Source organism: Schistocerca serialis, chromosome 1, assembly GCF_023864345.2.
Source record: "Schistocerca serialis cubense isolate TAMUIC-IGC-003099 chromosome 1, iqSchSeri2.2, whole genome shotgun sequence".
NCBI classification, from domain to species: domain Eukaryota; kingdom Metazoa; phylum Arthropoda; class Insecta; order Orthoptera; family Acrididae; genus Schistocerca; species Schistocerca serialis.
Window position 1 is genome coordinate 877105428 of NC_064638.1, and position 13640 is coordinate 877119067.

At 35.8% G+C, this 13640-nt stretch overlaps 1 protein-coding gene across 1 annotated transcript in view; it reads right to left on the reverse strand.

Moving 5' to 3' along the window:
- Window positions 1-479: 479 nt before the first annotated feature.
- LOC126410711 (tektin-1) overlaps window positions 480-13640 on the reverse strand; it is a 131456-nt gene continuing 118295 nt past the window's right edge. Inside the window, exons 7-8 of the mRNA XM_050081310.1 lie at window positions 10988-11069; window positions 480-848 (exon numbers count right to left, since the gene is read on the reverse strand). Coding sequence (XP_049937267.1) covers window positions 711-848; window positions 10988-11069 — 220 coding nt within the window. The 3' untranslated portion in view covers window positions 480-710. The remainder of the gene's footprint in view (window positions 849-10987; window positions 11070-13640) is intronic.

A 13640-nucleotide genomic window follows, 5' to 3' on the forward strand; every position in this document is an offset into this window, starting at 1 on the left:
GTGGCCCACAGCTCTCCAAAGGGCATTGTTATACCTAATTATGAAGAATCCTCCAGTAATTATTCAAATGAATGATTGCTGGTGCCACTGAATCAATTTCTGAGTACCGGATGTAACAAATACCCCAAACAGCTCCACCCTTAGGCTGAAGATTTTTGTCATTTTTTATGTGTAAAACAAACCAGCTTGCTTATCTTACAGAATCATTCTCAGAAATAATGTCAGCAACTTGCTTTGTTCACTCATCTTTTTAACTGATATGGAATGTGTTCAAAATATTGTTTTGCTGTCAGTCACTCTGTAGGTTTACATACAAAAAGAAGACAAAGAAAACAAAAGCTAATTATTTTCTTTTCAATATTAAATGGGAAATTATGCTTTGTGATTAAGTTAAATGACCAACAGTTATCCCAAAAAATTCTCTGTACGTCTTCTGACCATTTAGCTGACCTATTCTCTAAATAACTGTTATTGTATTGTAATTTGCAAACATGAAATTAAAACTATTCCACTCTCTCACAGAAGAGTAAACTGATTAGTAAATGTTTACAGTTGTATTTTTTTTTTAAATTAATACATGTAGCTGTATGTAATGTTTGTTAGACACTCAAGTGATTCACAGGCAGCATGCACAACATATTGTATGAAAAAAAGTAAAAAATGAGAAACATTTCATTATAATTCATAGCCCAGCAAAAGTTATGTTAAAATTAATGTATTGGATAATCCATGCTTTGTCTTAATGTCATACATTCCACCTCATCAATTTTCAATGTGTTTGTCTTGATGTTGATTTCCTCTTCCAGTTGCAGTTGTGTCTTCAGCAGGAACCTCATAGAAGCCTGTGCCTGAAAGTATGTAAGTTGTTGTTTCACACTAATTACACCATACAGAAAAAATTATATTACACAATATCTACAACAAATAATATTTGTCTGTTTACAAACAGTTAACCAAACAGAATAGGATATTAAGAAAAATAGACTGGCAATGAGAAAAACATCGAAGCCTCAGCTGTCGGAGATGAGAGTACCTCTCATGATGAGAAAAGGACAACGCAGCAAATTGCCGTACCCTGAAAGAAGTGTCATAAAAGTAAGCAGGATGTATAACAGACTAAAGGCAATGATTTATATTAAAAATAGACAGAAATCACAGGGAGCAGTCAGAAAAGAAGGGCATGAAATGCAGTAATAAGATGTAAACTGCAGAGGATAGGGAACAAAACATATCAAAATAGTATTAGGAAGAAAATCATAAAACATTAAGTGATACTCAGAAGAAAATGAGATTTAAACAGGTATGGGAAACAAGCTTTTCAAATGTGTTAAGAAGAGGGCTCATACACATTCACATCTATACTTCACACTCCACTATACAGTATGTAGTGTATGAGAATAATTTTGCCACTCATGAGTAACTTACCCAGATACCACCATTTTTTATCTCTTAGTGCAAAGACACCAGTGTCTATTGAAAATGCAGTACAGTTAAATTTATGAGTGATACTTGGAAATATTTAAGTCCTTCAATAGGTTAAGTTAGTGGTCAATAAAAAAGTTAGATTAATACTTGTGGTACATCATTGATACTTATCCTCACTGTTATCACATTATGGCTCTACTTTTATCTTAGTGAACTCACTAAGATTCTTCCAGCAATAAATACAGTATACCATTGGTGTCCAGCAAAATATATATATTTTTGTCTAATTAAGATTTCACGGCTATTTATTTCTGTTTTCACCCAACTTTTTGCTGTTGATACTAGGTATGTATGGAATACTATCATTAAGGGACCTCAGTGTAGTGACCTCAGTGTACTTTTTTTGTACCTGCTATGAGCTACATTTCTTTCCACAACAAATAGATGTTACCAGTTTCTGGTTCTGTAGTTTCTACACTTAACTATCAACTAACTGCCTTATAGTGGAATTTTTCTAATTAAAAAATCCTTCATGTGCATGTCTCACATACCTTACCTACCTGAGATCATGGGAATGACAGATCCACCTTCCACTCAGCATGAAACCAGAAGATTGCATTCAATTCTGGGCATCTCACCCTGTCCCATGCACACATAAAAGCAAAGAAGGAGTTTACATAGACCAGATGGACATTCAAAAGTCAAGTATGCATTGCAGGCCCAAGTTGCAGCCATAGAATTCTGATGCTCTGATGTAAAGAGAAATCTAAATAATGTAAGAGGTGAAACAAGCCTGGGGTCCACTAATACTGCCCTCCAAATTATGGTTAACAGAGAGATTTTGGAAACTGTCAATGCAGGCCACATGGCCAATGTGACTCATTCTGATTGATACCTTAGTAGTTTAACAGTTGATGTGGGCTTTTAAACAGAGCTTGCAGATGAGTCCACAATGATAATTATGTTCATTTACTTATCTTTCTTATTTCTTCCTAGCCCCTCAATTTTGATATATTGGCTATTTCTGTTTGCTTCCTGAGCAGCTCTTTACAGTGCATTGGGTCTGAATTTAATACATTTTCCCAGCATCAGCTGATTACTGCTCTTATTTCCCAGTACTATATTTATCTGCAAACTCAAACATGGTTGTTAGAGACCATTATTATGTTTGACATCTTACCTACATGTTGTGTTTTCTTGATCTGGGGCTATGATTAAATTTTCATTTCTTATATGATTTGTACATCTTTTCATATTTCATTTCCTCTAAATGAAGACATGGCAACTTTCACATCTGGAGATGTGATTTTTATTTCATTTTTCCCCATAATCCTGCTCTGCAACTTTCTCTTTCTGCAATTTGTGATGTACAGTCTTAAACATAAAAACTGACTGCCAGCCAGTCACCACAGAGACTAAGTCTGAGAAGTTCAGTTAAGATGGCCAACAGAAACCAACAACCTCTGACAAGTCCAGCTATCTGCAGAATCTGGCAACACTGTAAGATGACGAAGTGTTGTCTACTTCCAAGATGTTATCATGTTGTGTGAGCACATGGTCTAGTGGTAATCGTTGTTCCTTTTAAACTTATATTTGTGTGTTCGCATCCAACTTTGTCTCCCCCCCCCCCCCCCCCCCCTTTTTTTCTTTTACCATGTTTCGGCCCTCATCTAAAGTTATGAGACTGATTGAACATCGAAGATAATTTGCTTCACATTCTACTACCAGTAATAAAAAATACTTCAAAAAACAATTCCACAGGACAGCTCGTGGCTGCATCGCGATCAGAACAGCTCCGCTTGCGTATTTGCTCATGCGGGCGTGGCTACCAGCCACTGGCCGGATGCTACCCGCCGCCTGAAATCAGGTGCCACCCAGGTGAATGCGGCGTAATGCTGTCAGTGCATGTATCAACTGTCATTTTCGAATTTGAAAATCTAGTTATCATCTTGCAATTAAGCATTGGATTTTGCATACTTGAAAATCATGAACTATGGTTACACCTTGTAAAATTGGGAGGAAAAAGAAGAAAAAGGTATAGCATCTGCAACACAATATTTACTTTTGGTATAATAAAGGGGCATCTTGAAAGATTTGAACTGTGTGTGGAGTGAGTGCTTTTGGGGAAAATATATCAGTAAAATATAATTGTGTTTCAACAAAGATCATTCTGACATGACTGATTTCCCACATTAAGGAAGTCTCGACTACTGATATAAGTGATGGGTTACCATTTAACCCTCATGTGAAATTTGCATTCAACAGGAAAGTTTCAGAAGTCTGGTGTAGGAGTACTGCATGCTCTAATTCAAAACAACAAAAATCAATGGAGTTCCTAGTATTGCAGTTTTGCTTGAATGTCATCAGGTCACACATTGAGCATTCCTACGCAATTCTGTTGTAACGATTCACATTGAACATTACTTAAGTTTCTTCTGCTTGGTCCATTGATGAATGAATGAGAAATTTTCATGTTTCACAAAATTTATTCACATTGATTGACATCTGAGCTGCACACTCGTCAGCCGGCCGGGGTGGTTGAGCGGTTCTAGGCGCTACAGTCTGGAACCGGGCGACCGCTGCGGTCGCAGGTTGGAATCCTGCCTTGGGCATGGATGTGTGTGATGTCCTTAGGTTAGTTAGGCTTAAATAGTTCTAAGTTCTAGGGGACTGATGACCTTAGAAGTTAAGTCCCATAGTGCTCAGAGCCATTTTTTTGCACACTCGTCATGTAAACAAAACATGGAGAGACTTCACTGATCTCTTTGACTTCATAAAGTAACTTCAAAACTGACTCATCACAGCATTGCTGCATCTCTTTACATACAATTTTAACAGTAACTTCCAAAATAAAGCATTATTAATTCTGTAAAATTTTGATGTTACAACTAAAATTTACAAAATGTAAAGAAACTGATGTCACAGCCAAATAAGGGATAAAATACAATATTGAATGACAATCTTTTATAGTAATATCTTTAGTTTTCCAAAATAAAATAATTCTGAATGTTAATTCCAATAATGTCTCTTGTATTATTTTAGTTAGATAATTAATTACAGTTTGTATTTGGTTACTAACATACAATGGTAGTAAAGAACTTATGCTTTATCCGATTATATACATAAAATGCACAAATAAGGCCTCAAATACTGTAAATTGGAAAACTGTGAGATGTAACCAATTGGAGAGTTAATTAGAAATGGAATTACAAAGAATATTAATTACAGAGTAAGACATAAAAATAAATAACAAATGAAAATACATTGCTTGGTAATAACTTTTAAGCTGTTTTTCAAGATAGTGAGGTCTTCTGGTACTGGATTTTTAGATTACCATTTTGTTAATTAGAAGCATTGATTTTTCATACTAACATCTCTGGAGTCTCTAGTTATTTATTGGTAAGGACTTTTTACTTCAATTTCTTGATTAGTTACTCAATTTAGTATATGTACATAATTTTATCAATGACAACAATCCACTGATAATTCCGACAATGCATGTCCTTCTAAAACATTCCACATGCCTTTGCAATGAATATCAAGTTTTTATCAGACAGGACAGAATGATACATATAAAGACACAGATACAAAGCCTTAGGAAGCACTGAATTGTCCAATAACGATCCGGATGCATACAAAAAAAATGTGGTATCAGACATTTCATATGAGTCGTGAGGGAGGCTGTACTGTTATACTGTTATTAGTGACAAATGATGATGCCTTTATCATTAACTTCCTAAGAAGAATCAAGGGCAGAGTCCTACCAAAATATGTACACTTGAGCAAAGGTAGCGTGAATGTATTTTCCATCTGATAACTCCAAAAGTGTGTTTTGCACTACGAATTCTTCCCAAAGGGTGTGTCCATCACAACTGGAATTTGTTGCCAACAATTGAAACACGTTTCAGTCATAATGTAAGAAAGTCAACTGACAAAACTACATCACATATACTACTGCATGATAACACACTGTGTTGATTTGAGAAACAAAATTATCCAGGAGATCGACAGGGAAGTCATCTCTCAGGTACTTGTATTGATAGGCAAGCCATTTCTCAGGCCCTTATCCCTCTGATTGTATACTCATGAAATTTTACCTTTCCCACTCTTGATCAATCAACTGTCTCAAACTACACTGGTTGAATATCCTCATTAGAACTAGTACATTTCTACAGGCGTAGAATTTGTAAACTACTTTAGCACTGTCAGATTGTTTTAGATATTGTGAAAGAACATACTGTTGTTGATTAATTTCTCTTTGATTATTACTATTGTGTTCAATAAAATTATGGAAAACGCAACTAAAATATTCACTGTACTAATACAAATTAAATTCAAGTTACTACAGAAACATCATGATGGCAGTCTATCTTCATAAAGCATTAAGTGTCTGTAAGATGATTGTGCCAATTAGTAGGATATTACTAACTTTTGACTTCAAAAATGTCTGTATTTACTTCATGTCCTGTATCATACTCAAGTATTATGAAAATGTGGAAGTTCATAGATAAAATTATGTATTCACAATAACAACAAATATGTCAGCAGAAAACAAAAGTGCATTATGAATTTTGAAGTATCATAAGGTTTTTGCTCTGACACTACGGGATACTGAAAGTAGCAAGATGAATTTTGCTCAAGTGTTGTCTGAGAATTCCCACAATGAGTTTCTATCTGCCAGCTTGTAGCTGTGCTACAAAGGAATTAAAAATCTGGCTTTCAGCAAGTCTCAAAAGGTGGACAAAAGCAGCTTGCACCGCATAAGTAAGCACGTTACCTTGGAGCTAGTGAAGAGGTGCAGCATGTGGGTCTTACTTACTGGCACATTAGACGCTATGACTAATAAATCGGAACATAAGAGATGAGAGTGGCTGTATTTCCCATGTGGTATGACTTTCATGGACTCAAAAGCATTAACTGATATCCTTATATCACATAATTGTGAAAAACTACATTTTTCATCTGCAGAATATTGCAGTATGAACTCAATGATTTCGTAGGATTCCTGTTCTTAATTTCGTTGTTATCGTTATCAATGAAAGTAGAGGAGGAGAAAAAGAATCTGACTTGAAATATTATTTCCAGCAGGTTTTGAATCTTTCACTACACTTGCAGTTTGAACATCCAGCAAGGTGTCAAGAATGTGAGGATTCACTCAATGCTGTTGTATACGTTAGGGCAGAAAGATTTAGGTTTCCCACAAGTAAGCAATGAGAGACACAGTAATTAACACACAAAGTAACCACCTCACATTTGTAAATTTTCCAAATCACTGTCACTTGTTAAACATGAACTGTTTTGAAAGTTACTACTGTATCTAGTGAAGATACAGTAGTAACTTTCAGAACAGTTCATGTTTAACAAGTGACAGTGACTTGGAAAATTTACGAATGTGAGATGGTTACTTTGTGTGTTAATTACTGTGTCTCTCATTGCTTACTTTGCGGGAAACCTACATCTTTCTGCTCTATCCTATACAACAGCAATGATAGAATCCTCACATTCTTGATACCTCACTGGATGTCCAAACTGCAAGTGTAGTGAAAGATTCAAAACCTGCTGGAAAAGTATATTTCAAGTCAGATGCTTTTGCTCCTCCTCTACTTTCACTGAAAATGATGACAATGAAATTAAGTACAGGAATCCTACGAAATCCTTGAGTTCATACTGTGGTATTTTGAATATGAAAAAAGTAGTTTTCCACAATTATCAGATGGCAGTTCACTGATTATGATTGCATTATTAATTGTTGGATAACAGGTGCTTTTCTGCTGCTTATTGTAACTATGTTTTGAATGTTAGACATGGAAGAATATATAAATCAGATTTTCGCCATATGGATTATTAAAAGTCACCTTAATTCTACATTTTGAGTGACAGCACCATATCTGTCAGAAAGACTGAAAAAAAGAACCCAGGGCATGCCTGCCTTCTGGCTGGTGTGCCAATGACAGTGATCTCAATAACAATATTCTATAGCAAATATAAATTGCCAACTCAACCACTGGAGATGCTCCAAGATTGTGACTCACATCTGGTGAATACGCATTCGAGGTTTTAATCCGCTTAAGAGAATAAAATACAAATAACTGTCACAGTTACTAATTTGTGACATTATGTTTGCACTCAGTGCATCAACGTATTACAAGTAATTACATTCTAGCCCCTAAACTGAGTTACAGAAATGTGAATAAGACTCATTGACATATAGTGAGGGTATTCCAACCCTCGAAAGCCACAACTCTGAGATGAAGTTATAATCACTTCTGAGGTCACTCACAGAATACATCAGCTGGTATCCTTCCTGGTAGTATAACTGAAACTTGGCAACAATGCAGAATATGTTTGACAACTCCATGACCAACGAGTTACTTCCTTGATGGCACAGACCTATCCTATTATCGTGTTATTTCAATGGAACATTGAGAGTGACTTCTCTTGAGATGTGATATAAGGATATCAGTTAATGCTTTTGAGTCCACAAAAGTCATTCTGTGTGGGAAATACAGCCACTCTCATCTCTTATGTTGTGGTTTATCTGTCGTAGCATCTACTGGACCAATAAGGAAGATCCATATGCCTCACTTCTTCCCTAGCTCTGAGGTAACATGCTTGCCTATAGGTGCCAGCTGCTTTGTTTCGCCTTTTGAGACTTGCTGAAACCCAGATTTTTAATTCTTTTGTAGTAGAGCAACAAGCAGGCAGACAGAAACTCAACAAGGGAATCATAAGACAACATTCAAGCAAAATTCATCTTGTTACTTTCAGTATCCCTTAGTGTCAGAGTAAAAACCTTATGGTACTGCAAAATTCATAGTGCACTTTTGTTTTCTGTGACATATTCATTGTTGTTGTGAATACACAATTTTATCTATGAACAGTTTCGTTTTCATAGTACTTGAGTATGATACAGGACATGCAGTAAATTCAGACCTTTCTGTAGTCAAAAGTTGGTAATACCCTAATAACTGGTGTTAAAATAGGCACAATCATCTTAGTGACATTTAATGCTTTATTAAGATAGACTCCATTGTGATGTTTCTGTGGCAAGTAGAATATAATTTGTATTAGCAGAGTGAATATTTTAATTACATTTTCCACTATTTTATTGAACACAACAATAACAATCAAAGAGAAATTAATCAGCAACAGTATATTCTTTCACAGTATCTTAAACAATCTGGCAGCGCTAAAGTAGTTTACAAATTCTACACCTGTAGAAACCTACTGGTTCTATCAATGTCATTCAGCCAGTGTAGTTTGAAGACAGTTGATTGATGAAGAGTGGGAAAGGTAAAATTTTACGAGTATACAATCAGAGGAACAAGTGCCTGAGAGATGACTGTCCTATCTATACAAGTGCTTGAGAGATGAGCTCCCTGCCAATCTCCTGGATACTTTTGTTTCTCAAATCAGCAGAGTGGGTTATATTGCACTAGCATACGTGATATAGTTTTGTTGGTGGATTTAATTACATTGCGACTGAAAGGTATCTCAATTGTTGACAACAAATTCCAGCTGTGATGAACACACCCTTGGGGAAGAATTAATAGTGCAAAAATCATTTTTAGAGCTAGCAGATGGAAAATATGATGTTCAAGCTATCTTTGCTCAAGTTTATGTCTTTTGGTAGGGCTGTGCCTTTCATTTCTTCTTAGGAAGTTAACAATAAAGGCATCATAACTTGTCACTAATAACTGTATTGCATAGGAATGCTCAATGAGCGACCTGATGATGTTCAAGCAAAACTGCAATACTAGTCACTCCGTTGATTTTTGTTATTTTGAATTAGAGCATGCAGTACTCCTACACCAGACTTCTGAACTTTACCTGTTGAATGCAAATGTCGCATGATGTTTAAATGGTAATTCATCACCTATATCAGCAGTCGAGACTTCCTTAATGTGGGAAATCATTCATGCAAGGAACAATCTTTGCTGAAACAAGAATATCTTTTACTGACATATTTTTCCCAAAAGCACTCGATGCACACACAATTCAAATCTTTTGAGCTGCCTCCTCTGCATTCATCCCTCTATTATACCAAAAGTAAATATTGTATTGCAGATGCTAAAACTTTTTACACTTGCGACCCAGTTTTACAAAGCTTAACCGTAGTTCATGATTTTCAAGTATGCAAAATCCAATGCTTAACTGCAAAATGATAAATAGAACTTCAAATTTGAAAATGACAGCTGATAAGTATACTGACAGTGTCATGCCATGTTCACCTGGCCGAAGCCTGATTTCAGGTGGCGGGTAGCATCTGGCCAGTGGCCAGCAGCTGCTGCCACATGATGAAACCCTTGAGCGTAAGATGTTCTAATTGCGGCGCAGCCATGAACTGTCCTGCGGAATTGTTTCGTGAAGTATTTGTTATTAGAGATGGGTAAAATGTGAAGCGAATTATCTTTGATGTTCAATCAGACTCGTAACTGAGGCCCAAAATGTGCTTAAAAAAATAAGAAACAGAGAGAGAGAGAAAGATAGATGCGGTCGGATGCGAACACACAACTATAAAATTCCGAATGCACGATGGTTACCCCTAGACCATGGGTTCACATGGCAGAAGAACATCTCAAAGTAGACAACACTTCCTCCTGACACTTCTGCATCTTGTATTGCCAGGTTGTGCAGATGGCCAGACTTAGCATTTTCTGGGGCAGTCGGTTTTTTTGCCCACCTTAAGTGAACGACTTGGACTTAGTCTCTGTGACGGCTGGCCACCAGTCTGTTTTTATGTCTAAGACTGTATCTTCTGCATTTCTTGCTTTTATGTTTTTGTTTTTTTTTTTCAAAGGCAAAGAGAAAAGGTAAAGGTGGCCTAGTATAGAGCCTGCACCTACTGTCATGTATTTTCGATTTTCAAATGTTAAGAAAAGAATGTTTTTCCTGTTCCTTGGTAAGAGGAAGGACTCTCTCTCTCTGTTAATGAACAAAGGTAGATGCACATTATTTCAGAGCGAAATTGGTGGTAGCCATTTTGGTTGTGAGAATAAGTAAAAAGTCTGCATTTTTTATGTGAGTAGAAGAAATAATGTAGTGGTATTTCTTCAAGGAAAAATTGAGTTGTTATTCCAAGTAGTACTGTAATATATAAAAATCCAAGTAGCCCACCTGTGTACTTCAGATTTATTATGAAGGTCCAATTACAAAAGGAATAATGGACGCCATCAAGATTTTGTAGGTGGATACAGCGATTGGATGTAGTATTATTAATTGGTAAGCATAAATCTACAAGAAGAGAAAGACTATTTTGTTTATGTAGAACTAATAAGAAAAGATGCCTGTAAATGGGTAAAGAATCGCCCTGAGGTGAGTAGTTACAGAAATGTCTTCTTCTTATTGTGCTTGTCCGACACACTGGAAAATTAATCTCAATATTTCCATATATCTAAATATTTATTACATTTTTTAAATATATTATACTCTATACTGTTGAAAAATGTCACTTTATTTAGGGAGACAGCATAAGTTCACTAGCTATTTTCAGGCCACCTCTTAATCATTCAAAAGATTTATCACTGAACTAATTATAAAGATTATTTCTATAACTACTCACCTCAGAGCGAGCTTGTTGCAACCACGTAATACTATCCTTCAAGTCTTCTGTCTCAGCAAGAAGTTTGATTTCCACCTCATCCCTGGCAAAAATTTAAAAAACAATTTAAAAATACACCTTCTGTGGGGTTCTAATATTCTTAGATAACATCATGTAACAATAATAACAGGAAAAACCAAAGTTTACTGAAAGCATAATTTGTGATAAGTTGTATAGTGGGACACATTTTGCAAAGCTGCCAAATAAATCCATTTCAAATCAGAAACCCATAATTTTACTGATCAAAGAAAAAGTCGGAGTAGTAAAAGAAAATAATTTATGATGTTTCTCACAAACATAATTTGTTGCCCCCACCTATATAGGGACAAATGGCCATCATAATAAAATAAGAAAAATCAGACTTCAGACAGGAAGATTTATATTGGAATTTTTTCCCATGAGCTATATGAGAATGAAACAGTCAATAAATAGTCTGAAAGTGGTGCCTGGTCCCTCTGTCAAGCACTTAACTGTGAATTGCAGAGTAGTCATCCAAATGGAGATATATATGATCCAATATCCAAAACTCAAAAGAAAAGCTGAAAAAGAAGAAGTTATAAGAAGAGACCAGAGAAAAGCCAAAGGTAAATGCAACAATGGGTTATAATAACACTGCCTATAAAACAGGAGGCCAACAAAATTTAAACCCTTAAGGATCCCAGTGAGTATAAAACAAAGGTATGTGTCAGGCTTACAAACCACTTTCATGATGTTCAGATAGATGTGTAGAAATACTTCATGTATATTTCTGACTGAGGGGGAAGGGAGGAGCACTGATAGTGTATATCTCTGATACATTGAAGTGTTGAAACATCAGTAAAAAAGTTTACGAAGGCAGCAGTTGATCAAATACAAGTATAGATGGCGATATATACAGCTCACAACATAATTATTATATGACTGGAATACTTAAATTCTTGAGGCTGTATTCTTCATGTGTCAATTTCTACTTTCCAAAGTGGAATGTAACACTTCCCGCACTATTCACCTAATTTTTAAAAGCAAATATACACTTGTAATCCTGCTTAATAATATCGTAGAAAATTATTCAAATTATGTTATTTTGTATTTCATTACTTCATGTTATAATAGAAAGGAACATTAGGAAAGTAGTCTAAAACATCGGGAAATATTTAAAAAAAAATATTTATTTGATCAAAAAACTTTTTAATAATACAAATTTTTTAAACAGATTAAAAAGAATTAAATATGAGGGTAATTGCAAATGTAAGGCCTTCAAAGCACTGGGACCACAGAGAAACTGTTTGTGTAGCTGTTGCCACATTGTATCTTTCTTTACTCCCTCTGTTCTCTACAGAAACTACTGTACATCCACTGGAGCTTTCAGTCTTGGATTGGCAGCTAGTTACAATGGAGGTCTCTTTAGATGCTATTGCCAGGTGCAAAGTTCACACAGTTATTTAATTTTTGGGTGCAAAAGGTGTTAAACCAATTGACATTCACCAAGAGTTGACGGAAGTGTATGGAGAGTCATGTATGGATGTCAAAAATGTCCACAAGCAGTATAGAGAGTCTGCAGATGGTCATACTGCAATTCATGATGAGGAATGAAGTGGAAGATTGCTAATTTCTGAAGAGTCAATTGCAAAGGTCGAAAAAATTGTGCTTCAAGACTGACGGATCACCCTCGATGAGTTCTGCAATGTTGTTCCTGAGGTTTCTCGACCCACCATTCACCAGATTCTGAGTCAACTGTTGAAATTTCAGAAGGTGTGTGCAAGATGGATTCCAAGAATGCTGACAAAAGATCACAAACGATAATGCATTGAAACTTCCTGCCAATTTCTTCAACACTATAGAGATAAGGACAATCTTTTGGATTCAATAGTCATGGGTGATGAAACGTGGACTTCCCACTTCACACCTGAGACCAAACAACAGTTACATAGCAGCAGCATTCCAATTCACGCAGGCCATGAAAATTCAAAAGAATGCAGTCTGTTGGTAATATCATCACAGCTGTGTTTTGGGAATAGATTGACTTCACGCTTTCTGGGGTAACAATTAATGCCGACAGATACTGTCAGACATTAAAAATGTCAGCTGGGCCATTCAGAACTGAAGAAGAGGAATATTGAGCAAGGACATAAGCCTTCTCTATGATAATGCTCACCCCCACATTATCTGTCAAACCATGGATCATCTGCAATAATTTGGATGTTACATCATCACCCAACCACCCTACAGTCCAAACATAGTGCCCAGTGACTAACACTTGCTTCCCTATTTGAAAGTACACTTGGCTGGAAGCCACTTCAGTGATGACAACAAGGTGAAAGATGATGTTCAAAGCTTCTTCAATAGCATGGATGCAGGTTGATATGACGTGGGCATACAAAAACTTCTACAGTGTCTATAAAAATATAAAAATGTTCAAGCTTCAAAACTGAGTGCAAGTAATTGTAAATAAATGTTTCTTTACATTTTTTAAAACAAAATTGAAGACCTTACATTTGGGAACACCCTCATAATCTCTCTTAGCCATATACAGATTTCTAACCCCATACAGATAGTCCTGAAAATTTGTGCTTGTGATTTTTTATAGCTATGACAATACTTGAAAATAAAGTGAAAAATGTGGGGTTCATGCAAT